Source organism: Ictalurus furcatus, chromosome 8 (assembly GCF_023375685.1).
Source record: "Ictalurus furcatus strain D&B chromosome 8, Billie_1.0, whole genome shotgun sequence".
Lineage (NCBI taxonomy): Eukaryota > Metazoa > Chordata > Actinopteri > Siluriformes > Ictaluridae > Ictalurus > Ictalurus furcatus.
In genome coordinates this window covers 3753354-3780052 of record NC_071262.1, presented here as the reverse complement: position 1 = coordinate 3780052, position 26699 = coordinate 3753354, and the positions used below count along the sequence as shown (strand labels likewise).

Genomic DNA, 26699 nt, shown 5'->3' with positions numbered 1-26699 from the left:
GGACCAGTGGCCTAAATTTAGATAAACACTATGTTTCAGGTAGCTTAAAATCAGTCACTAAGAGAAGGGTGTTTGTATTAAAGCACACCAGTGCATCAAAAAGGCCAGTGAATGACTCAAAACACAATTTATCTCAAGAGTACGCTACAATCAACAGGTATCTTTGAACTTTTCTAATTCAAGAGTGTAACGTCACATAAAAAGGGGTGTGGCTGTAAAGGCGGGGTATCTGCCACGTAAAGCAGGAATCGGACCAATCCTATTAAAGACGCCTTTGCAGTGTTACGGCGTTTTGGACCAATGAGAGTAGAGTGTGGGCGGGGCGGGGCGGGGCTTAACGTCCGTTGTCCAGTGTTAGTGGAGAGATTTGAAGAGACCGTAGGAGAGTCAGTACTGCAGGACCAGCAGTGAGTAAGTAGTTATCTGTCTAATTTCATCAACACGGTCTAGGTGTTGTTTTATTCGGATATACTCAGATATTTCTGCGTGTTCTTTAGGTTCTGCATGACGAGCTTTTCTTATCATATTCCTGTAATATTTATTTGTCGCTGTTTTTTTTTTTTTTCTTTAGATAAAAATGGACGCTTTATTAACATTTGTGTTTGTCAACTTCTTCAAGCTGTTATAACCATGTCTGACCTGTTTGGCGACAAGTCAACATTTGTTTTAAAGAGGGAAAAAAACAAAACAAAACAAAACAAAACTAAACTCAAAGACTTGCGCGAGGAGAGAGTGTAGCGCGAGCTCGCGCGCACTTGGTAACTGAGCTCGAGCTCATGCAACTTGTTCTACAGCTGTCGCGCGAGACGCAAACATTGTAACGCAAACCGTCGTTTATTCGTTAATTCTCGCTATTAATCAGCTAAAGACGACGTTTTGCACTCTTTTACCCCACCCTTCCTTCATATAGTATGTATATAGTATGTCAAGATGTAGTAATGATGAGATTGTGTGATCAGCGCGTGCGCTTCTGGGCTTTTCCGCCTGTCCGCGAGCGAGCGAGCGGTTCCTCCGGGTCCACCGGTTTCATCCCTCCTCCCTAAAACAAAACAAAACATGACCTGGCAGTGTCCTGACAAATTGTCCTAGGGTGTTTGCACATGCGCACTGCTGTTTCGCGTGCCCATAAATTCATGCATTTGCATATATTTTAATACTGGAGGCATTTTCTGACCATGGATGTATTTCAACTGGAGGCATTTTGGGATCATGTTACAGTAATAAAACACCAGTGCAGGTACGAGCCGTCCTCTGCATTTGACCGACGTTTCCTTGAGTAGGATGGAATTAAATTTGTTCAATACCAAAACGTATGGAACGTAGCGTTGGGAGAAATGAACAAAAATATACAAGGGGAGAAGGTATAAACACTCTGAAACTGTAAACCGTGAACTCGGTGGTCTTCGGATAAACACATAAAATAAAATTCTTCGTTAACAGCTTCGATTTCGTCGAGCGCGGTTCAAGGACGTGCCGTATGAGTTTTCATTCAAACGTTTTTGTTTACGTTCGCCATTCCGGCACAAACCTCTCGTGTGGGCGGGGCTTCACAGCGATTTACTCTCATCCGCTAGTGAGATTTGATCGACAGTTCGAATGTCTAGTCGAGTAGGAGGAGGACGACGACGACGCCCCTGAGAGCTCATCTCGAACAAATAGTCGTTATGAGACTACCCGAACCTCAGATATTTGCAAGCTAATACGCTGATTAAGTATGCAAAAACGTTTCCACTACAAAGTACAAACACTATGACTATACGCGCTCTCAAATTCGCCATACTGAAATCTCTCCTTCCTGGTCAGATCCAAATCTCACTAGCCAATGAGAGTAAATCGCTGTTAAGCCCCGCCCATGCGTGAGATTTGTGCCAGAACGGCGAGCGTAAACAAAAACAAAACGGACACTCTGGCAGCGCGTTCGTAAACCGCGATTAGCGAAAACGAAGCTTAGAACACTCTTAACAAAGAACGCGGTTTGGTTTGAAGACTATTTTACATTTTGGGTTCACTGTTTTTCAGTTTCTGAGTGTGTGTGTGTTTTTTTTTTTTTTTTTTTCTTTCTTTCTCGTCGTACATCTTTGTTTCTTGAAACGTTACGGTCGATACTTTTGGCACAAATGTAGTTTTTTAGCTAACATAATAACAGGAAACGTACGTTGTGTCTGCGTCACACCTAGGTGCTGAATGTTCTTCTACTTAATTGTAAGATATTTCTCAGATTTCTGTCTCTAATATGCCTTATATACGTTTATTTATACCCAGCATGGACGTGCTGATATTGGGTGATGGAATGTAACTTATATACATGCATTCCTGTGTTAGTTTCTATACTTTAGTATTTCTGTCAGTCAGACTACTCAAGAATAAAAGAAGTAAAACCGCCTCATTATCTTGGCAGGCCACTCAGGCTCGAGGAAGAAAAAACGCATTCCAGTGTCGAGGCTAGCCTCGCGTCTTCCTCGACGGTTAGATCGCTGTTAAAATAAAACCTACGACAGGTTTAAGTGGAAAAGGCACCGTATGGAGTGCTGTACGCTGCTGAGAAAGTAGACCGATTTGCATAAAGGTTGCGTTTAGCATAATGTCAACCAACCACAAAATGCATTTATGCATGACCTTATTTATTTATTTATTTACTCTTTTAGTGCGCTGGATACATTCTTGGACAAACATAGCATCCCACTGGCGTGACAAACTTGCGAATGTTGACAGTGATAGATAACGATATCGGTATGAGAAACCCTGTGTAAGCCCATCGTTTCCGTTGCCGATTAGGCGAGTCGAGCGCAGGTCGGTGCTCAAAAACACACTCTCTATTAGGAAAAGTTCAAGTAATACGGAGGCGCCGATGTGTCTCGGCTTGTATTCCTTAGGGGAAGAAACGAAGCCTTTCCTAGTAGGGTTATTCCGGTTATGAAATGCGCCTGGATCCGAGCTGTCCCATTGGTCGAGGGATTAAAGCGACGCCTAAAACGTTTGAGTCCAATTTTTCTCTATCGATCTGGATATTAGTAACAGGATAGAACTTTATTTAACACTGTCACGACGCTTCCGGATAATGCCGATTTTAAATAGTTTTTAACTTTGTAGTTTAAACTGTAGTTAACTGTAGTGTGTTTATCGTTTATTCGCGATACGTTTAATCTCGAGGTGTCCGAGTTCTATGACGGATGTGTGTTCCGCCTGATTTTGTTCGGTTTCATCGCTATTTCCACGTACCGGCGTGATCCTGATTCAGAAAGGATCGTGTCATCATCCGCACATGCTAATTAATACACATAGTAAACCCCTGACTGATGTGTGTAGTGCAGCTGGTGGCGTGGTTTTGGGCGCGTGGACTACAGTTAGAACGTTTAAAGTCAGTAAGACGTAGGAGGATTTTATTTCTCTCTCTCTCTCTCTCTCTCTCGCTCTCCTTTTTCTGCTGTATGAGAGGAGAAAATCTGCCTGGAGCCCAGCTATCTTGGCTATCTGGAATTTTTAGATGTTAGAACAAATGAGTAGTGTTCCCAGACTTTGTTCAGCAGCGTAATTAAGCTTGGTCACACTTTAGATATCCAAACCACTTCCGTGGAATATGACGGAATAGCGGTGTGGTCTTTCTTAAGGACAGCGTTGTCATGAGCAGATGGCCACTCGGTCTCGGGCCCGCGTTTACTCGCCGTCTCACCAGATTTGTTTAAACGCGATTCCTGCATGCAGTTCAGCACCGCGCCGTCTGAGCGGACGGTATACGCTGGCTTTATGCCGAACACATGAGCAACGCGGTCAGGCCGTATCCGTTGGCTGTTTCGGTGTAAACTAGGGATGGCTGATTATTAAAAAATAAAAATAAAAAAATCACATTATTAATCACATGTACATTACAGCACAGTGAAATTATTTTCTTTGCATTTTCTTTGAATTTCTTTTCTTTGCAAATTATTTACCCCAGCATGTGGCTTAGTGGTTAGCACGTTTGCGTCACACCTCCGGGGTTCGATTCCCACCGTGGCCCTGTGTGTGCGGAGTTTGCATGTTCTCCCCGTGCTGCGGGGGTTTCCTCCGGGTACTCCGGTTTCCTCCCCCAGTCCAAAGACATGCATGGTAGGTTGATTGGCGTGTCCAAAAGTGTCCGTAGTGTATGAATGGGTGTGTGAGTGTGTATGTGATTGTGCCCTGCGATGGATTGGCACCCTGTCCAGGGTGTACCCCGCCTCGTGCCCGATGCTCCCTGGGATAGACTCCAGGTTCCCCCGTGACCCTGAAAAGGATAAAGCGGTATAGAAGATGGATGGAAGGATGGACCCCAGCATGTTAGGAAGCAGGGTCAGCCATGATGCAGCACCCTTGGAGCAGAGAGGGTTAAGGGCCTTGCTCAAGGACCCACAGGGGCAGCTTATCAGTGCTGGGGCTTGAACCCTCGACCTTCCGATCAGTAACCCAGAGCCTTAACCGCCAACTGCTAAAATGCAAACGGGGGAAAGATAACAGGGGAGACATTACGGTCAACTGAACTCAAAACGACAAAGCATGTATTCTGAAAATCATCTGTGGAGATGTAAGTCTAGATAGAAGTTTGCCCGGAGTCCTGTACACTAACCTTCATCCATATGTACAGTCACCGGGGAACATTATGGTGACTGTTAATGGACCAGCGCTATGTTAACATTTGTTTGCGGTAATGTACAGGTATGTAAATATAAAAGCTTTCTGTAGCGTAGAGCTGCGGCGAGCCGTTCCGTCTTTATAGATGATGTCAGAGTGAAATAACAGCAGCGTGGATCTAAAAGCAGTCGAAGACATCTGATATAATGTGATCGCCAGATGTTCGGCTGAAGTAAAGCAGCGGTTTAGTACAGCTCGTCTGACACGGAGTCCCAGCAGATTTACTAGTTTAAATCTAATGAAACGCACTGGATTTAGTCGTTAGCGTAGACGTAAGAACCGAGCCTTGTATTGCAGTGTTCATTTCACAGCGAGTTGTAGAAGTCGGTTCTGGAATTCTGCGCCTGCCGTCTTTTCAAGAGCTGAACGATGAAAACACTCCGGCCCGGGGGGAAAGCGGCCCTGTGCAGAAGCAGAAACAGGCCTGTGTGTTCGCTCGTGTAGCTGCTCAACGTTTTAGACACGCTCCCTGAAACTAGACCCGGATTCTTCGTCTTGTTGGGAATGTCTGGTTCTGGATTTTCTGGAAACCAGTGCAGGGTGACGGAAAAGACATTTCTAAAGGCGTGCGTGTGTGTGTATATATAATGTGTGTGTGCGTGTGTGTGTGTGTGTGTGTGTGTGTATATATAATGTATATGTGTGTTTGTGTGTATACGCGCGTGTATGTGTATATGTAATGTGTATGTATATATGTGTGTATATACGCGCGCGTGCGTGCGTGTGTGTGTGTGTTTATTTATTGGTTTAGCAGATGCTTTTATCCAAAGCAACTTACAAATGATTAAATAAAGCAAAGTGATGTATCAAGCAGAGAACAGGTACAGGTATTGCTAGAGTACAGGTGTTGCTACTGTACAAGATCTTTAATTGTACACAGAGGTACTCGTGTCCACAGAGCATGGCTTCTCGGAGTAACCGCGGAGTTAAATTCTACAGCTTTACATCTTAAGGAGTTCAAACGGCTGACTGGAAAGTTCCTCCATGTTGGTTCAGCAGGTTTTTGTTTTGCCAGTTTGTCAGCGCAGAGGTTTCGTAGCTCTCTGGTTACGTCCTTGAACGGAAGCCGAAACGTGGCAGCGCTCCCGATGTAGTCAAAGCCACCACCTTTGTCCCAGACGGTCGGGACGACGTTTCACCAAACTGACTTCGCGAATAGGAGAACCAGAAGGAAAAATCAGCAAGCTGCAAACGCTGTTCAGCGACGTATTCTAAATCTGCTGCTCGGACGAAGGAGGTAGTGCTGATGCGGAGTTATCGTGGTGACGCAGGTCACCTGCCAGGTGTGAGTGTAGACACGACGTTGTGAGCAGGTTTAAGTCTTCTGCTTAAAGATCAGCTCCACCGTGAAGCTCTTCAGATACGTATACAGGGAAATATTTCCGACGCGCTTTAGCGGTTCTCGTGCCGAGTTCTCCGCTGGTGTTGTGTCCGTGTCGTTTCACGGTTCCGTGTGAATTCCCCACACCGTTACGGCTCGGTTCGGCTAGTTAGCGATCCACGGTATGATTAGGTAGAGATGTCTAGAGTGAAGAGTTTTTCATCGCGTTTATCGTATTAGGAAGAGTTCTCCGAGCGGGTGGATTTGCGTGTGGATTTGTGCGACCTTTGCCCTGTGTATCCCTCCTGATCAGAGAGATTTAAATCATATTTTCCACTGCTGGTGCTCAGCTCAGAACTGGGAAGCTTCTAAGTGTGTCAGTCTTTCGGGAATAAACGGTGCCACGTTTTTTTTTTTTTTTTTTTCCCTTCCTGTAAAAGCTGTCGGTTTGAAGATCTATTAGTCACGGCGGTAGCCTTGAATCATCCTCAGCGACAGCCAGTTTGAATAGGAAATGACAAACGGCTCTGATATTTAGCGGTGAAGGTGTTGGACTACTTTTGATCGCCTTGAGCTACCGGGAGTTAACGTTATTCCTCGTACAGACGTAAAGTCTGTGTGTCTGCTCGGCTTGTTAATCTTGCCGCCAGTTGGAGAATTAAAGGAAAGAGCGGCGCTTGTCCGCTCGGCGGGAACCGTCGCTGCAGATCGGTACAAAGTTCTTCTGCGTGATCAACCTTATCCTTTATGATTAAGCCTTTAATGATGGGAACGGCGTCTGCCTGGACGACTCCTCGCCCTTCACGGTGCTCTGAAGGGTTTCACGAATATGAAACCGGTCATGTGATACAGTCTTGACAGTCGTCAGATCTGACCTCAGGCGAACGCCTGGTCTCCTACACTATCAGTAGAAACACCGATCTTTCGGAAGATCTCTGACATGCCCAGCGTTCAGACTGAGCGGCGAGCACCTCCAGGGTCTCATGGTTGATATCCAGTTTGCACACTACAGTCCCAGGAAAATTTCAACTCTCGTTTCTTTTACCTCTCCTGATAACACGAAGGCAGCTGATGCTTCACAGAAACCACCTTGTTTGGGCAGCGTGATATCTGAAACTTAAACAGTTGCCTGTACGGACGCTTAGTTTGCCTATGCACCTGTCACGTTTTGCTCTACAGCATGATTTGGGTCCCTCGTGTGTGCATCACAACTGTTCCTTAGGCATCCAACCGTAAGCAAAACTTTGGACAACAGCGGTTCAGCCTGATGAATCAGACCTTGTGTCCTTGGCCTGATGGAATTCCACTCCTGCTGGTGCTCCCAAATGTTTCACAACACACCTCTCCACACACGCCAGATCTTTTCAAGCGCTTTTGTTGCCGACGCACCAGCCGAGACTTGTCGAACGGGTGATCTCCCGTCCCGTGTTTGAGCTTGTAGTACGTCGCTCATAGATCTGCTCGCAGCTGTGTCATATTTGAAAGAATTCTCTTTTTTTTTTTTCACTCTGTCAGTGACCGGCCCTTTTTCAACGTTTCCCCCCCCCCGTGTCGAGGGCTTCCTGAGAACACGAGCGTGTCAGCGATCGGTGTATATCCACGGCCCTTCCGTTCTCTGCCTCTGAAATCGCTTTTCCTTTGATGGACTTGAAACGATGTCGCGTTTTGTGTAACGTGTGGTGGTGGTTTTCTTTCTTGAATGAGCTAGGATAGCGGTACGTTCTCTGAAGATACAACAGGACTAAAAGGATTGGATTTGAATTCCAAGAGAGAAATATAATAACAGTTCATTTTGATGGACACGGACGGCAGTAATCTAATCATCGACCTTATTCTGAATAAGATAATATTCTGATTAAGGTGTTTACATGAGGTCGTGTTTGGAATACTCCTTTCACGTTCCTGTTTTACATGTTCGAGAACATGGATCGATTAACGGCGCACGTCATTACGTCACCGCGCCACGCTGTCCGACGTCCCTCCGGAATTTCACGTATCTGCATACAGTTCGTCTTTGTTATGGTACCGTATACAGTTTGGGGTGTTTCATATTGATGCAGTTAATGATTTGTCATGCTTTATGTGCAAATAGATGACTGCTTGAAGCCGTGGCCTGCGTCCCAAAGCTATATAGTAGCCGATATACGTGTATACTACGATATAGGAGGCAAGTACGCGGTTTGGGACGCAGCCGTGCTCTCTTGTTTGCCGTCAAACGGTCGAGCGCTGCCGTGTGTGTACGTGTCCTGTCGCACAACGCGGTGAAAACTCTCACACGACGTTAAGTGTGATTAAGGTGTGTACATGTCTGTAACGCGACTAAAACAGGAATACTCCACACGTCTTAATTCGATTTGTGTCTACTTCGAGTACGACTTTAGTCGGATTAAGGTCATCGATAATCGCCGTTTACGTGCTAGTTTCTTAATCAGAGTACCGACTTAATCGGGTTCGTATCGGATTATTGTCGTGCGTGTAAACGTACTGAAAGAGTAATGATTTATAATCCTACAATCCGGTCTCACCCGGCAGAGGATAGGCTTTGAGTCTGGATCATCTAAAGGAAAAAAGGACTAAAAGAACTTCCTGAGACAACACGTGGAAGAAAGCGTTCCCAGTGCCAGCTCTGGCTTACTCATAAAGGATTTAAATATGAATCAGCGTTCGGATTTCCAAGAAGCTGCGTTCCGACCGGGTCTGTTGTGTAAAGCGCTGTACGGATGGAGCCGAGTCGAGCGCACGGCGTTAATACCGTGACAGCAATGCTAGTTCGATTCTTTGGTTCTTTTCGTTGGATGGTTTTGTTATTTAAATGGACTCTGTTCGAGAGAGCAGTAGTAAGTCTCGGTCAGGGCAGCAGTAGCTAGTCAGACTGAGTCTAGGTTTTTTTTTTTCGCCCCGTGTACATCTGGCGGTGGTAAAAAAAAAAAAAAAAAACGTGCTTTTTTCTCTCGCACACATTTTTAACACATTTCTCCCCATCCTCCTCCTTCCTCCTCAGAGGCAGGGGAGGCAGCTCGCATTGCTGGGCAGGAAGTGTTCTGACTTGCTGCCTGAGGTCTTTGTGAGGCAGACAGGAATGCTGGCGCTCCACATTCGCCTCGGAGGGTGTGGAGGGAGCACTGCTTCTGCCTCACTCGCACCACAGGTCTGCTCCATCTCTTTCTCTCTCTCTCTCTCTTCCTCTTTTGTTTTGTTTTTTTCTTTTTACACTCTTTTGCTCATTCTCCTGCTCACCCTTTTTAACTCGCTTAGACTTGGAGCACACTTTTTTACCCCCCCTCCTCGTGTTCTGTATCTTGCTTTATTGCTTTTAATGTTTCGAGCCGGTTTTCTTTCCGAACTTTCAGCAGTTCTAAAGGACCGAAGAGGAAAAGGTCGCGTCGCGCTTTTGCTGCTCGCATTGTTTTCATTGTTCTCTCGGTGGCTCACGGCCGTTAGGGCGGAGAACACGCGCACCGATATTCCGCTTAGTCTGTCAGCTCGGATCCCGTGGGAGGAGCACGTCTGTGCGTTTCTGTGTCTGTGTGTGTTTGTGTGTGTGTGTGTGTGTGTGTGTGTGTGTGCGTGCGCGCTTGTCTGCCTGAAGAGTTTGGTTAATAATGCATAATGTTTTAATGACTCCAGGCCTCCCAGGTTGCTTCATGTCATGTATGAAAGCTGTAGGATCTCGTTCGTTGGGTTGAAAGAGAGAAGTCGTTCACGCGAAGCACGGTTTGGGTTTTTAAACTCATTTGAGAAGAAAACAAACTTCATCCAAATCAAAGTGCCACGGCCGGGGTAGTCTCCGTGTCCCGAAGCTTCGGGTGGAGCGTCCGAGATGTCGCTCGGGTATAGGATCAGACAGACCTCGAAACGTCTTGTTGTGAATATGACACGAAGCCACACCCCCTCCCCACCCCACCCCACCCCACCCCAAAAAATAAAAGATTATTTTCGTACTGTATTTAGGTCATCAAAGCTGATCCGGAGTCAGGTTTAATCTAGAAATCCAGAAGGACTAATCTCATAAGTGAACAGCATGTATTTATTTGTTTTTATCCTTTAGTTTGTCTCATTGTTACTGTGTGTGTGTGTGTGTGTGTGAGAGAGAGAGAGAGAGACAGTTTACGGATGGCTCGTGTGAAGAGCGAGGCGTGACAGAAAGGCATTGTGATGGGTGTGTGCAGGTCCACCTCTGTGGCGTTGAGTCATCGCTGGGAAAGCGGGACAGTTTAACGCGTCGGCTTCTTCGCATCGTTTAGTTTTCTAGTCTTGTTTTTAAACCCCTTGTTGTTTATTTTTTTTTTTTTTTAAGCATGACTCTTTGAAAAGCAAGGGGGAAAAAATCATCATGCGAATAGTAACAGTAGTCAGTGCCGTGTCAGTCAGAAGTGGTGATGAAGTGGCGTAGAATTCAATTCAAGAATAAAACCGACTGGTGCGTTTAATCACAGGATCCTAATCGAGACGTTCTGATCGAGCTGAGCCGAACGGTGATACCGGCATCACGATAAATGACGCCGCTTTTCATGGATGTCATAATTATATCTTTTTATTCAATGATTTCTTAAAGGTCTCGTACAGTAGATCCACGTGCATCCGAGGACAAAAACACTTTAACGTGCTCATAATTTAAACTGCCGCATTAGCTTCCCCCCCCCCCCCCCCCCCCCCCCAGCGTCACAAACGACTCGTCCGAAACTCCTCCTTTCAGAGAGCATACTCTGCTCCGATTGGTCAGATGTCCCAGTCTGTCGTGATTGGTCTACCGCTGTCAGCGTGTTTCAAAAAGGAAACACCCACTACCATAACGAGTTTCAGCTCCGTCTGTCAGCGAGCGGCCGATGAAGACGAGAGGCGGGGCTTTTTGTCACGAACCTACGTAGGTTAGGACAGGAAGTAAAGTCTGGAATCACTAACGACTCGATTCAGCTGTTCAGAATCGGTTCATTCTTTTGGGAGTCGATGACTCCGTTTGTCGCGCGCTTTGATTTTTGAAACGTCGCAGACTTTTTACATTCACAAACAGCTACGTAGATAACACACTACATGAAAGGGAATATTTGAAAAAAGGCATCATTGCATTTTTATTATTTTTTTTAGTTATTTTTTAACAGTACTGTATTGCTGGGAAATTGTTTGCAAAATGAAATATTATGATACGTATCGTGTATGAAAGAAATGCCGGTCAAGAATCATTATATGATTCTGATTTCGATTTTTTATTTATTTTTTTTCATCTGGCCCACATATATTTTCTAACCAAATATTGTTGCATATTGTGTGCATATGTGTAAAAAGGCTGTTCCATAATTAGCTAAATTATTATTATTATTATTATTATTATTAATAATAATAAAGTTTTGTTGTTGTTGTTACTACAGTAGAATAATCGTCTTCTAAACTTTTATCATGGTTTTTTTTTTTTTTTCGAGCTTCTTAAAAGTTGTTTGATTCAGTTGTGTGACCGCAAAAACCAAACAAACGCCCAATCCAAACCAAACGAACGTGCTCCAGGTCTCATCTGACGCGCAGATCAGTGCTGGCGTCACAAATCTCCGCAGCCTAGAGCTATGAACAGGTCGCCGTTTTGTTTTTTTTTTTTGTTTGTTTTTTTTTGGTATTTCCTGAGCTCATCATATAGTTATCGATGGCATTTTTGTTAGCTTTACGAATCCTACATCCGTGGTTATGTAAATATTGACCATGTGGAAATGATTCCGAAAGAAAACATGTCGAAAAAGAAAGGTTTCGCAAGCAGTCGCGTTGACTTGATCTTTTCCCAGACTTCGGGACAAACGCAGTGATTTTTATTTGCATGCGTACAGGTAGTAATCCTTTGCATCTCATGCAAAGTAAATGTACTGTATTCTGTGTGTGTGTGTGTGTGTGGGGGGGGTGGTGATGTATTAGCTTTGCACGTCAGTCTAAGAGTAGACCGTTACAGCGTGATAAATCTGAAAGCAAAGCAAAGGAATGAATCGGCCTTGGAAGTGAATGGCGTCTTTATTTTGCGTGACCTCTCTCTCTCTCTCTCTCTCTCTCTCTCTCTCTCTCTCTCTCTCTCTCTCTGTTCCTCTCCCAACAGGAAAAAGAAAGGAAAAAAAGACAGGCACATAGTTGGAGCGAGGAAGGTACAGGTCGTTCTCCAGGGAGATGGCAGCGAAGATATCCAAAGACGAGCTGGAGGAGCTGCGCGAAGCCTTCGGGAAAGTCGGTGAGCAGACTTCCTGTTCTGCCGGCTCGGCCAGTAAATCCGCACGCTAATCAGAAGCTGCGAATCTCCTGGAACAAGCAGCTCACGAGAAATCTATCGTCGGGGTTTTCGCTGTTGAAATGTTTCAGGGTACTAGGTTTGGATCATTGGTTTTGGAAGGCGGTTTTGTCCGGTCTGAAGGCTGGAGCTGGTGAGGTTTCACTTCACTTCAAGGCTCGTCCAGCTAGTTAATGGAATCGGGCGTGCCTCGTGTGTGTGTGTGTGTGTGTGTGTGTGTGTGTGTATGTGAGAAAGGGCAAAGGATGACACCTCTGTCGACAGTGTATTAGCCTTTCACACAGCGCGATGAAATGCTTTAGGTGATAACGTGTACATTTTAAAAATTTTTTTTAGATTTGCTACTTTGTCCATATGAAGACGGGCATCGCGGTCTGTAACTACACACCGTGTTATAGATTTATGATAGAAACGCGGTACAAAAGATAAATGTCAATAAAATTCCCGTCAGCAGGTTATAAAAAAGTTTTACCATGCGTGTGTGACCGTGCATGAGGTGATCTCATGTCATACACGCATACTAAGGTGCATATTCCACCGTCGTTGTGCATGATGATGCGTGTATGAAATGAAGCTCTGTCCATGTCTGAATATACACGCTACGGTTTTAATTTCATGCCAAGAACGACTATAACCGCTACGTCTTTAGTTTCCAAACCTAGTTACTGTTATTGTATCAGACCCGGTGTTAAAGCTGCAAAAAAAAAAAAAAAGAAGAAAACTGTAAATCTCCACCAAGAGGCTTTCTTAGCTTGTAACGTAGCTAACATGCTAAGATGTAACAACACCACCACCACCTTCTTTCCCCTTTCCAAACATCAGCGCAGCGCTGTAGCGGGAAAGGAATTTAGTTGGCGTTAACAATGTTGAATAGCGTGTCGACATGTTGTACGTAACGCCCCGTGTATATAAAGAATCAACAATGCGCCCCAATCGTAAATACTTCCATGTGCTTTTCCGGCTGGGATTGCGATTACAGCAGTCGAGACACACGAGGGGCAGCAGCGGTCACGCCGAACTTTGAGGCGAGTGTTTGCGTTTATTTCTTCAAAGGAAGTCTGTTGGTTAGTACTCGACAAAATACGTGAAAACGTGTTTTCTAGGCATTTTCGTGAAGGATAAACACGGACACTGCAGCGGTTTCCGGTGCTGGCTGTGAGTCTTCTGTCCAGTACTACAGCATTCCTCCTCAGCAAACACGAGTCATTAGCAGTGGCGTTCTTTCTAATTTCGTGCATGCCCTCCCTTTAGCAGTTTTCTCCAAATTCATGCATGTAAAGCCTGTACTGACTGGAGCTGTAGATTTAGCTAGGTGTCCAACCTCATCCACATCGGTGCTTCTGGGATTTCTGGGTTTTGCTGCTTTTATAAGCTTGCTAGAATTTGCTGCTGTGGAGATAAAAAACCGTGCAGAACTCGAATGATGACGTTTTCTGTCTCGACACATGACTCTTAGAAAAGCAGAGCTCCTGGCCGAGAAGTCTGCTGAGTAAAGACAGAAGCTGAGCCTAGATGTTTAAGCTATACGTCACAGTGCAGCGTTTTAGCTTAAAATGGCTGACTACAGGCCGCCGCAGCATTCCCGGATCAAGCCGTTAATGCTCGTTAATGCTCGTTAATGCTTAGCCTTTACTTTCCTCTGAGAGCCGTGCAGCCTTCAGGCAAGTCTCTGCTCGACATTGTATGCATGGAGGGCATTAGGTAGGGTATACAGCACCATTATATCCTACCCTATGTAATGCACTAGGTAGGGTATATAATACAGCACCGTTATATCCTACCATATGTAGGACACTAGGTAGGGTATATAATACAGCACCATTATATCCTACCATATGTAGGGCACTAGGTAGGGTATATAATACAGTGCCATTATATCCTACCATATGTAGGGCACTAGGTAGGGTATATAATACAGTGCCATTATATCCTACCATATGTAGGGCACTAGGTAGGGTATATAATACAGCACCATTATATCCTACCATATGTAGGGCACTAGGTAGGGTATATAATACAGTGCCATTATATCCTACCATATGTAGGGCACTAGGTAGGGTATATAATGCAGCACCATTATATCCTACCCTGTGTAGGGCTCAAACAAACTGAATGGGGAACCCCTGTTACTTCAGCTTACTTTAGGTTATGAAATGATTTTGGGATAAACATTTGTTGTGTCTTAAATCAGTATTAAAAAAAAAAAAGCCTTTTGAGAGAAGAGAACCAAACTTTGACAGGTAGACAGTCAAAATTTCACATGAAGATTTTTGTACCAGTAGAAAAGAGACCATTATGTAATGGTTTTGAAATCAATTTAAAAAGGCCCACGCACATGTCCGGGTTCGGCTCGCGTTCATGCTGCGCGAGTAAGAAGCCAAAGACAGCGTGACTCACCTGCTGGAGTGTGCCGAGCCATGCCACAGCATCTGGTGAAAAGTCTCCATTTCACAACCTATATGACAAAATCTTGTCTTGTCTTCCGGCATGAAAAGAATCCCTTCCTTGATAAGGCTTCGATAGGAGATTTCGTCCTTGCGCCATGTCTTCCATCATGTCTGGTGTCTGATCTAATTAAGGTTACTGTTGAAGTCACAAATATTTGAAGGACATTACATGTCCGTGTACTGTGCCGTATAATAGTGTATCCACCTCGTCGACTCCGAATATCCTCCGAGTACAGCTAGCTCGATATACAATAAGCTTGTAATATCGTATGATACGGCACATCGTTAGCTAAGTAGCACCCTTTTCTGACACTGAATAATGAGGAAATGTTTTTATTAGTTTATTTAAGGTTTTATACGCTCCTGCGTGTACGTTTTAATAATCTGGGAGCAGAGTCGGGAGCATGAAAGCTTTAAATCATCCCAGGAGCCACGGCGTCATTAAAGCCGCTTCACTTCCTCCTCGTGAGTTGCTATGGCGCAACGGCTGATTTCGGATGAATCGAATAGCAAAACCAAAAGCGTTTCGTAATTGCTTCCGCGTGGCTCGTACTACTTAACTGACGGAGAAACGATCTCTCTGCAGATCTGGACAGTAACGGCTACATCAACGACTACGAGCTCCATGACCTTTTCAAAGAGGCCAACCTGCCCCTTCCTGGGTACAAAGTCCGTGAGATCATCCAGAAGCTGATGATCGAGGGGGACAAAGACAAGGACAACAGGATCAGCTTCGATGAATTTGTTTCAGTGAGTAACTTCAGCAGGTTTCAAAACACTGTTTGTGCTTACGGTGAAATTTTGTCACGATGAAATAATAGTAATTATCTTTGAGCAGATGTGTAATATTATCTAATCTTGAAAGAGCGCCTCCTAAACACTTAATCCGCTGAATCATCCAATGGTAGCTCTTTGACTACCGTAGACACACACACACACTCTACCTTGTTTTATAGGGCTCCACTTCTTTCGTAAAACACCTGATCTTATTCGTCATCGTTTACGAATTTGTTTTTGGATTATATTCTTTCAAGTCATGGGAATGAGTCATCTTATAAAATGGGTTCCATAGGAAGTTTTATAAGACGCTACGACTGACACTGCTCAGAGGAAGTGAACGTGTACAATCACTTTTCAGTCGTCGTCATCATCATCATCATCATCATCAGATTCCTGAGCAGATCCGTGTGACCCTCCGTCCTGTGAAACAGGAAGTGCACGTCTAGGCCTCTTGACTCCTGATTTTCCTCGTCACTGCCCCAGCGTTTGTTTAGTCTGCCGGGACAGTCATTAAGGTGTGGATGGGAGATTATATTACAGTTGCTGTCGGCGGTTTTCCTCTAGCTTCCACTTGAAATTTTAAGGGTCTGTGCTGATTGCTGATTGGGCGTGGCCAAAAAAAAGTAAATAAATAAAACGTGCGACTGTACTTTTGGCCGTGTCATTTCGAAAGGGTCACACGGAGGCCATCGAACGTCTCGGTAACCTTTTTAGCAGAAACGAAGCCCACGCTCGCATTGCTTTTTCTCCAGATCTTCCAGGAGCTTAAAAGTAGCGATATTGCAAAGACCTTCCGCAATGCTATCAACAAGAAAGAGGGCATCCTGGCCATCGGGGGCACGTCAGAGCTGTCCAGTGCAGGCACGCAGCACTCCTTCTCGGGTAAAACATCTTCTCTTTCTTAAATAAAACTAATCAGGCTTGTTTACATTACACTACTAACTTCTTTCTCGATAACTTTAGATTTGCACCTCTGGATTATGTTTGGTTGGCTGGACTGAGAAGTGAGAATGCCCTCTTGTGTGTCCACTTGTGTTTTTACTTTTGTGTGTGTGTGTGTGTGTGTGTGCAATCCAGAGGAGGAGAGGTTTGCGTTTGCTAACTGGATCAATACTGCCTTGGAGAAAGACCCGGACTGCAAGCACGTGCTGCCAGTGAACCCCACCACAAACAACCTCTTCAAGGCTGTAGGCGATGGCATCGTGCTGTGGTGAGTCCGGTTAGATGATCGTTTACGTATCGTATTGTCCGATTCCCTTTTTTTTTTTTTTTTTTAAGGGAAGAAATCTCCTGAAATCGTGTCTGTTCCCCTATCAGTAAAATGATCAACCTGTCCGTCCCTGATACAATCGACGAGAGGACAATAAACAAGAAGAAACTGACGCCGTTCACAGCACAGGTTTGTGTCGCTGCATCGTTTCTATGACCGCACTCATTGTTTAGGAGATTGTTAAGGGATAGACGTTGTGTAAATAAATAAATAAATAAATAAATAAATAAATAAAGTGCTGTCCGCTTAGCAACTCCAGGCAAATAACGATGGCATTCTAGTGCGTGGTTGTATAATATAGTTTTATTTTTTTTCTCCGAGTTATAAATGACGCTAGTGTCAGACCCAGCATTCCTCACCCAGTCCCTTATCCCCTCCTCCTCCTCCTCCTCCTTGTAGGAGAACCTCAACCTGGCGCTGAACTCTGCTTCAGCTATCGGCTGCCACGTGGTGAACATCGGCGCTCTGGATCTGCGCGAAGGAAAGCCGCATCTGGTGCTGGGCCTGTTGTGGCAGATCATCAAGATCGGCCTGTTCGCAGACATCGAGCTCAGCAGGAACGAGGGTGAGCTCGATTTCACCCGCTGACCAGAAACTGACACCGTTTCAGAAGCGACGCGATCGGGCTGATGCCATTGGCCAGGAATTCAGACAAACAGTGCCTCACTATGTAGGAGTAAATTATTAAGTAAAGGGAAGAATGTTCGAAACGCTGCAGGACGGGATTAATTGATTTCAGACAAATAAGCTTGCTCTGTCTGGATTGTAGAAATCGAAGGCGTCAGCTTTTTGCATTAAGTACAACACGTGCAGTAATGCGTGGTGCGCGGGATCGGACTCAAACCTGCACTCTTCTCTTCTCGGGGTGGGGCTAGGACATTAGAGGAGACGCGCCGCCAGTAGCGTAAGATACAGTGTACATACGTTATAAACCAGCAGATAAAACACAACATTAGTATTCTGGGATGCTGTAATGTAGAAACCCGTTATGTTTGTGTGTTTCCCGTTGTATGTTTATGAATACACAGCCCCTTCAGTCTGCTGGTTGTGTTTATAGTTGTGTGTTTACATCGTTATGCTGACTCATGTGCATGTGTGCGCTTTCCCAGCGCTGGCAGCGTTGCTGCGGGAAGGCGAGACCCTGGAGGATCTGATGAAACTTTCCCCAGAGGAGTTGCTCCTGCGATGGGCGAACTTCCATCTGCACAACGCCGGCTGGCAGAAAATCAACAATTTCAGCTCCGATATTAAGGTAAACCTGTCGGCCATTTGTTTTCTCATTTCAGCCTCACTGATTTTACTGCACATTTGTGCTGGAAAAGTGAAAGGGGAAAAAAAAAAAAATTGCGCAAAATGAACTCCTATTTCGTATCGAATTCAAGGGGGTCGACAGAGTAGTCCGTCCCCTTTTCCCCTAAAGGGGGATCTCCTACGAGCGATCAAGGGTTAACCGAGCTTTGGCGCTTAACAATCATGTGTTGAACCGGTATCGCTAACGTTTCACTATTTTAAGTGACATATGCACATGTTCTGTATTCTGAATCGATTACAGGAACATTATTCAAATAAAGTAAATAAGGCATGCTGGGAAAAACCGAGTTTAGCCAAACACAGTTAGTACAGTAACCGAGCGTGAACATGTCTTCGATTTTTAATCATCGACATTTTTTGTTGTTGTTGCTGTTATTAGCTGCCTGAGGAGTGAAATGCTAAATTAAGTGTGTGTGTGTGTGTGTGTGTGTGTGTGTGTGTGTGTGGTGTCGAAACAAACTACTCTTGATGTTTATTAAAAGGTGCGAGTATCATTTAATCCATATCTATATCCATATAAAAAAAAAAGAATACTCCTCCACTTACTTTCCGTGTCTGTGTTCATATTCGTTTAGGACGCGTTATCTGTTTGTTTGATCTGTATTCCTATTCGGTTACACCTCAAATTTTCCTACGGGGAAAGATCCTCAGGGCTGCAGTCTTTTGTGTTTTTAACGCTTGGCACTCACCCCTCGGGTGTTGTTGTGACAGCAGTGTGAGTTATAGACCAATCTCAGGATTGAGCCTTTGAGGTCGAGCAGCATGGTGCCTGGCAGCCAACAACGTGCTCAGCACTCTCACACACTTTCTCTTTCTCTGTACGCCTCTGCTCATCCCTTTTTATTATTCTTCCTTTCACTCCTTCCCCGTCGGTACGCCAAGCCGAGCAGCGTTAAACGTTCGCTTGTGTCACTCCCTCCTGTGTCGGCTTCAGGTAAGACATCGAAATGTAGAGAACCTGGAAAGATCGAGTTTTAAGAACAGTTAGGAGAACGCAGTGCTGTGTTAGAGTAATTACCGACACCGGTGATTATAGTCTGATGTGTTATGACTCGGTACATTTCCCCATTTATTTGTTTATTTATTGGGCGTGTTCCTGGTTTGTATATGCAAATGTGTTGGGATAATAGCAGGTTGTATATTTATGATGTCACACCATGTCCTGCAGCAGATCTTGTTTCTTATCTTGATTACTGAATAAAGGACCAAAGAACTCTGTCTTATCCTTTATCTTTCCTTATGCTTCAGCTCTCAGACTTCTCATACACTGTAAAGGTACTAATGGAGGTTTTTGTTTTCCCCCTAAAACGCACAAATGAGCTTCATTTTGGCATGAATTATTATTATTTACTTTTGGCATATTACATTCTGTGATCTTTTTAATTTCTGAACTTTCTCAGGACATCCCAGCATGCTCATGAGTTCCTCGTTTTTATATATATATATATGTATATGTATATATATATGTATATGTATATGTATATATGTGTGTGTATGTATATGTGTATATGTGTGTGTGTGTGTGTGTGTGTGTGTGTGTGTGTGTAATATCATTTTTTTAAATATATATATAAATGTTGAAGTTGTCTGTCTGTGTGAAAAGTCAATAATAATAATAATAATAATAATAATAATAATAATAATAATAATGTTATTCTTTGTGAATCTTGTAGGACTCCAGGGCGTATTTCCATCTCCTGAACCAAATTGCACCCAAAGGCACTAAAGAGGGCGAGGAACGTATAGACATCAGCATGGCCGGCTTCAATGTAAGTCCTGCTTCACGATGTGCCTCCGAATGCGCGTCCGTGTCATCTGCTCGCATGAACAGCTTGGGACGGAAACCGATGAATTCCTGTATGCATGTAGGGGTTGTAATGGATTTTCCACAAATACCTTGGCTTATCTTGTTGTTTTTCGCCTGATGTTCTAGTGCTTTGCAGATGTGAACCCAAATACCCTTAGGGCTTGAACTAAGGATTAAAAAAAAAAAGTGATCTGTTTAGCAGGGCAAGAACTTGCATCGTATCTTTAGCATTATCTGTATTTCTTTACTGTTGATCATACTTAATTTAATATGATAAATAATTTTTTTGAGGCTCTGGCAAGACACTCAGGCCATTCTGAGAGGAGCACAGCTTGAACGCAAGTGTTAAGCCTTAGCTCAGCGGTAAGCAGAGTCGGGGCAGAGTGAGGGCGGACAAAGTTAATGCTCCTGACGGGGGCGGGGGGGACGACGACTAGCCAAACACGCTCCATTTGGATAACTGTGGTTTTCATGCAACACGTAATAGCGGGCGAGTTCTGTGCAGGCTCATGTCCTGGCTTCCTCCACATTCTCCTGAAAATACCTTCCAGCCATGTTGTTCGAGACCGAATGTTTCATGGAAACCGACTCCACGCTATACATTTTACAGCATGTCCGTCCACAGCAAAAGGCTGACGCGATCAGCGCATCTGGTAACGCCGCAGTCGCCGAACTCGCCGTCTCACGGGAAGCTCTTTCGTGTTACGCTTTACATCCACGTCGGTCTCAAACCTGCTTGCGCGCAGCGTTCTAGTGTTGCTTGAGAAAATTTCGCCGCTTTAGTCAGCTTTTACAGAATGGCAGGAAATTCCATAGCAATTAGCTATATTCACAAGATGCCAAAATATGGACGTTCGTATCCACAGGGACGGTTTCTCCGGCTTTACGCGCTTTAAACCTCTTTCAAGCCAGTTGTTTGCTTGTTTTTCTTTGGTCCATTTTTGTTGCACTGTACTTCTGTTGTACTTGAAGGGACTTCCAGGGTTCTGGCACTGATCTGGAAGGGTTTTCTATTTTTTAGAAAATAATGGACTTCAACGGATGCATTTACAGACCTGGGGGGAAAAAAAAAAAATCCTTCGTATTCGGTACTAAATCACATTTTGCATTACAGCAGGGTGCAGTTTATCGTGTTTTAAAACTTTGTAAGATTGCGTGCGCTCTAAATCATGACCAGCATCATACGTACACGTTCTCCGGAAACTTCCGAGTATAGGCAAATGGATGCATACAGTACGTTTACCACGATTTATTTATTTATTTATTTATTTATTTTCCTCCAAATGCTACGCCTCTGGTTCTTTTGGAGAGCAGCATGCTCTGGAGTCACATTCAGGTGATTCAGAGGTTCACAATGCCATGTGAATGTACTTAACCCCCTCGTGGTGCCAAGAGAACCCAGTGGGGAAACAGCAGTGGCTAGACAGCACCAGGATGTAAAAGAGGCCTTTTCATACCGAATTTAATGTGCCGTTGTTCTCGGGTCTTTTTCAGGGTTACGCCGTGACCGACGTTACCCAGAGACAAGGCCGCTTCCTCACGCCAGCTTTGTGTTTGTGTGCGCACGCTATGAATACCCCCTTTTTCAATGGCTGTGCTTCCGTTTCACGCTGCACACACTGTTATCTAAAGCTGATTACATCATGCTGGGTTGCTTTCCCTCCACACAAAGACCAGATTTGGTCTGATGTGTGTGTGGGTGTGTGTGTGGGTGTGTGTGTGTATATTTACATTTTTACATCAGCTTCATTTTATTTTAGTGTGTAGAATTCTTTCAATCCAAGAGACAAGTGTTATCGACACTACTGTTGTAAAAAAAATACTGTTTACTATTTTGTCACGATTCATGTTTTTGTTTTACGCGCCTTTTTTTTTTGCGCTCTCGATTTGGCTTTAACTCTGACTGACATCAGAGAATCGGATCGGTATTTTCTGCTAGTAATTTGCAACCCTGAACCGAAAAGTGTTTATTCAAGGCCTCGGCAGGTGTACGTAATTAAACCAGAGGAGGAAGGTTTAGTGATTTAAAAGATTCGACGTAAGAAACGAAGCCGTGAAGTCATTTGATCTGTTTTGCTTTTTCAGGAGAAAGACGACTTGAAAAGGGCAGAGGCTATGCTGCAGCAGGCTGAGAGACTTGGCTGCAGACAGTTTGTCACGCCCACTGACGTGGTGTCTGGAAACCCCAAACTTAACCTGGCGTTTGTGGCCAATCTCTTTAACAAGTATCCAGCACTGACCAAACCTGAGAACCAGGACATCGACTGGGGCCTGCTGGAGGGTGAGAAAAGAGGCGGAGACAGACCGCTCCCTTACTCCCCCAACCCATCCCCCCTCCCCTTACTCCCAAACAAACAGCTGCCAGATCCATGCAAATACCATGCTATAGCCGTTTCATGGTTATTTTCCAACCCAAGCACCATCTATTACTTTTCTTGGTCAGTTTGTGTCCATCAATTATGGACTGGAGCTCTAAAAAATAGACATTTCTTCATCTTCTTGAAATAGACTTGTTGAGTGCAGTTACAGAGGGTGTGTTGAAGATGGCAGAGAACGGGACTTTTACTTTAGATGGGAACGTGGCCAAATACCATGATCATTTCCTGAGTGCTATTATCTTCAAGAGGGTGTTGGTGCCATCTAGTGGTTAAACAGCCAAACTGCTTCTATGCTTCTTTTTCTATACTTAGAACTCTGGTCTGATTAAAAAAAAAATAAATAAAAATTTTAATTAAGCAAGGCTGGGCATAGAATCCAGCATAGTTTGGTGATTCCTCTGCTCCAACATGTTCACTAGACGAGGTAGTTTTCTATGGAGTCGAATCAGGTATCTTTAAGCACACAGATCACCAAACTACTGTAATTGTACAAACCTGCTCTGAAAACGTCTTGGAAATCAGAAAGCTTGTAAGATGGAGGTAAAACTATACAGAAAGCAGTCAGTAAAAGCTGTGTGTATGTGTGCGGGGGTGTTTTTCGTGTCTCTACAGGTGAAACCAGAGAGGAGAGAACTTTCCGAAACTGGATGAACTCACTGGGTGTGAACCCTCATGTCAACCACCTATATGGGTAAAACTTTGCTCCCTGATGTTGTGAAACATCATAACACAAATCTCTCCTCTGGAACGGTGCTGGTTCACGTTATATATTTTGAAACATGCTTCCTTACCCCCCCCCAACCTACAGTGATCTCCAAGATGCGCTGGTCATCCTGCAGCTCTACGAGAGGATCAAGGTTCACGTCGACTGGAGCAATAAAGTCAACAAGCCGCCTTACCCGAAGATCGGCTCAAACATGAAGAAGGTATCCGTTTCCTTTTCTTGATGTTGCACGCTAGGCTGGTCACAGGCTCACGGTTTCATGGTTATTCGAGTAGTTTTCTTCTAATTTTTGAACAATAGAAAGTCCCCTATATGAAGGACTTCCCCCATGGAAGAAAACGTACTGACGTCATAAAGCACTGACACTGGAGACTCCTTCCGTAAACGTCTTACAGAAAGCTTCATACATTTATGGCATTTTGGCAGACGGCCTTATCCAGAGCGACTCACATTTATCTCATTATATTATTATCTGAGGTCATGGGCCTTGCTCAAGGGCCCAGCAGTGACAGCTTAGCGGTGCTGGGATTTGAACTCATGACCTTCTGAGCAATACTCCAACACCTTAACCACTGACCCTAGTGCTACCAAATCAACCGTATCAACTATTCTACTCCTCTGAATAGAATCCCCCCCGCCCGCTTTTGGGTAAATATTATCTGGAGTGTCCACCATACAAGTTGTTACCATAGAAACAATAAGAGCAGGTATAAGACCGTAGACCTGTGATTTGGATTACGGCCAGCACTTTCTGACGGATACGTGCAAAAAAACAAATGCACGTGTGAAAATGTATGTGTTTGTGTACGTGTGTGTGTGTGTGTGTATGACCACAGCTGGAGAACTGCAACTACGCTGTGGACCTGGGGAAAACTGCAGCCAAATTTTCACTGGTGGGCATTGGAGGCCAAGATCTAAACGATGGGAACCCCACCCTGACCCTGGCTCTCGTCTGGCAGTTAATGAGAAGGTAGAGTCTCCTTTAGTGTAGTGTAGTGTAATATAGCTAGCACAAAATTTAAAAAAAACAAAACAACCGCAACTGATGTTTGTTATTCTGAAAGAAATCAACTGAATCATGTTACGAGGAGGGATTCTATTGTCGGTCCTTTTGAACAGATTTACTTGAAACGTATGAGGCAATAGAAACTTTGAGAAACAACTCTCCTTACACAACTTAATACATTCTGCTTAGAGTAGTTCCGAACGCTGCCTTGTTCTTGTGTTCATTTTCTGGCGTCCATCTTCTGTGTTTTTAGATACACTCTGAACGTCCTCGAGGACCTGGGCGAGGGAGAGAAGGTGAACGACGACATCATCGTCAACTGGGTTAATAAGACTTTGGCAGGGGCAGGAAAGAAGACAAAGATTTCAAGCTTTAAGGTATGCGTTGAACTGGCACTAGTGTGTATACGTGTGTGTGTAATATGTATACAAGTATGTTTATTTTATTATTATATATAATATTTTATATTGTACCTACTCTAGTCTAGTCATGTACTCCTAAGCAGCACTGTAATTTTTTTACAGGACAAAGAGATCAGCTCCAGCTTGCCAGTGTTGGACCTTATAGACGCCATCCAGCCAGGCTGCGTCAACTACGAGCTAGTAAAAACCGGCAGCCTGGCAGAGAGCGACAAGCTGGACAACGCTAAGTAAGTCATAGCCGAGAATAACGGCAACGCCGTCATCTTTCTGTTAAATTCTGTCTCATCGACGTCTCCGTGCACTGGTGTATAGGTGCGAGGATAGTCGGCAGTAATACATCAAGACAAGACGTAATCGTTATTGGATACACATTTCGTTGTCTTGATGTCTAAATCATGGTTTTATTCATTTTTAAGAGCACGAGAAAGTAAGGTTTATGCTAGCGACTGGAGCATGTGAGTCACGACCCACCACCGGGTCCTTTTCACCTAGATACGGACTCGGAGTAGATGTTGCCGTCGCCTTTGGCTGCCAGATGGATCAATCGAAAGACCACGGTGTCGTACACAGCCCGATACGTCTGTGAAATGTCTATAAAGCACCGGAGCTGACAGTGGAAAGGGTAAACCAGCTGAATTATGAAAAGGGGGACTTGAATGTTGAATTCCTAGAAAGAAATACTATATTTGAGATGTTTACGTTGAGAACATCGAGAATGCCACGTCCACCTTGCGTGTGCGGAGTCTGTATGTTCCGTCCGTGCTTCGGGGGATTCCTCCCCCAGTCTGAAGACATGCGCTGCATGCTGATCGGAATCTCCGACTTGTCTATGGTGTGTGAAAGTGAGTGGGCCCCCACCCCCCCCCCGTCCAGGGTGTCCCCTCAGATAGGCTTCAGGCTCCTCCGTGACCCTGTGTAGGATAAGCGGTACAGAAAATGGATGGATGGAGACCTCAGCAGCTGATATCTAACCCCCCACTATTTTCCTTCCTCCGCAGATATGCTGTATCCATGGCCAGGAAGATCGGCGCGCGTGTGTACGCACTGCCTGATGACCTGGTGGAGGTTAAGCCCAAAATGGTCATGACCGTGTTCGCTTGCCTGATGGGTCGAGGAATGAAGAGGGCGTAAAGAAAATAAATAAAATAAATAAAAATCTAAAAAAAACAAACAAAAAAACGTAAGGACGCTCCGGCCAATCAAAAGCCGACGTCTGACGCACAAGCCGTTTGCTGGATGAAAGGCTTCAGGTTGAATAATTTAGCCATAACAGTTATGAAAAAAGAAGCAGATGTTAAAGAATCATGTTTAAGTTTGGCAAGACGGGGGTTATATTTGTAAATGGGGAATGGGGGATTTAGCTAAGGAAGGGTGGGATGTTTTTTGTTCTTTTTTTTTTTTTCTTTTTTTTTTCCTAGACCATATTTAAGGTTCCAGCAGGTTCCGTGCCTGGTACATGCCTTTCTACCTTAACGATGCAAGATGACCAAAACATACCCCGCGATGGAACCTAAGCCATGTCGGACCGTGCCGTGTTGTATTTTAATTTGCATAATTGATCATGGAGGAATGTACACAAGTGACTGGTGTCATTTTAAACTATTCATCTTGAATCTGACCGCTCTAAACCGGTGTGTGCGTGTGTGCGTGCGTGCGTGTGTGTGTGTGTGTGTGCGCGTGTGTACGAACATGGAGACAAGGCCTTGCTCGTGTGCAGTATTGTCTATATGCAGTACGTAATCCCGTGGCCTCATTATAAGACATCGGACGAGATGCTTATTTTTCCTAGCGTTTTATACGTAAGTAGAGTTTATGGTAAAGCAGTTAGACATCCTACATAAACATCCTTTGCAGGCTGAAGCTTTAACACATTCCATAGTTATGATCTCATTTTACTGTGTCTTATGTACATGTATACTCAAATGTGCTTTTTTTTTTTTTACATAGAAGACCAGGACGATCCAAACAAAGATAATTATGCATGAACAATCCTTTTTTTTTTTTTTTTTTTTTAAGAATTGTTTAAAAATTGAAAGCAATACACTCCTGGGAATTTGACAAAAGCTTTAAGAAAAAAAAAATGTATCGAAGGCCGTGTAGACGTTTCAAAAGGGAAAGGAAAAATAAAAACTATGGGAAGATAAAAACGCTAAATGAGGTTCGGTGTAGAACTTGTCTTTGTGGGTTGACTGTAATGTTAATAAAACTGGAACTGCCTGGATTTATTGGAGCATGTTGACTGGACGTATGACTAAGACCAAAACCTTGTAAACATTTCTTGCAACTTGACCATCTGCATACTGAAAATAAACCAGTTCATAACATATAAA

At 44.2% G+C, this 26699-nt stretch overlaps 1 protein-coding gene across 2 annotated transcripts; it reads left to right on the top strand.

Annotated features, from left to right (window-relative positions):
• The first annotated feature begins 332 nt into the window (after positions 1–332).
• pls3 (plastin 3 (T isoform)) lies at positions 333–26699 on the top strand. Of its 2 annotated transcripts, none has more exons than XM_053630400.1 (16): positions 333–411; positions 12039–12167; positions 15258–15421; positions 16204–16333; positions 16529–16661; positions 16769–16850; positions 17121–17286; positions 17831–17973; positions 19706–19801; positions 21925–22120; positions 22830–22908; positions 23026–23143; positions 23778–23911; positions 24201–24324; positions 24472–24596; positions 25368–26699. In XM_053630400.1, the coding sequence occupies exons 2-16, from the start codon at positions 12107–12109 to the stop codon at positions 25498–25500; spliced, it is 1884 nt and encodes a 627-aa protein (XP_053486375.1). In that variant the 5' UTR covers positions 333–411; positions 12039–12106; the 3' UTR covers positions 25501–26699. The 2 variants fall into 2 exon arrangements, with proteins under 2 accessions (XP_053486375.1, XP_053486376.1); XM_053630401.1 differs by lacking the exon at positions 333–411 and adding an exon at positions 9020–9116.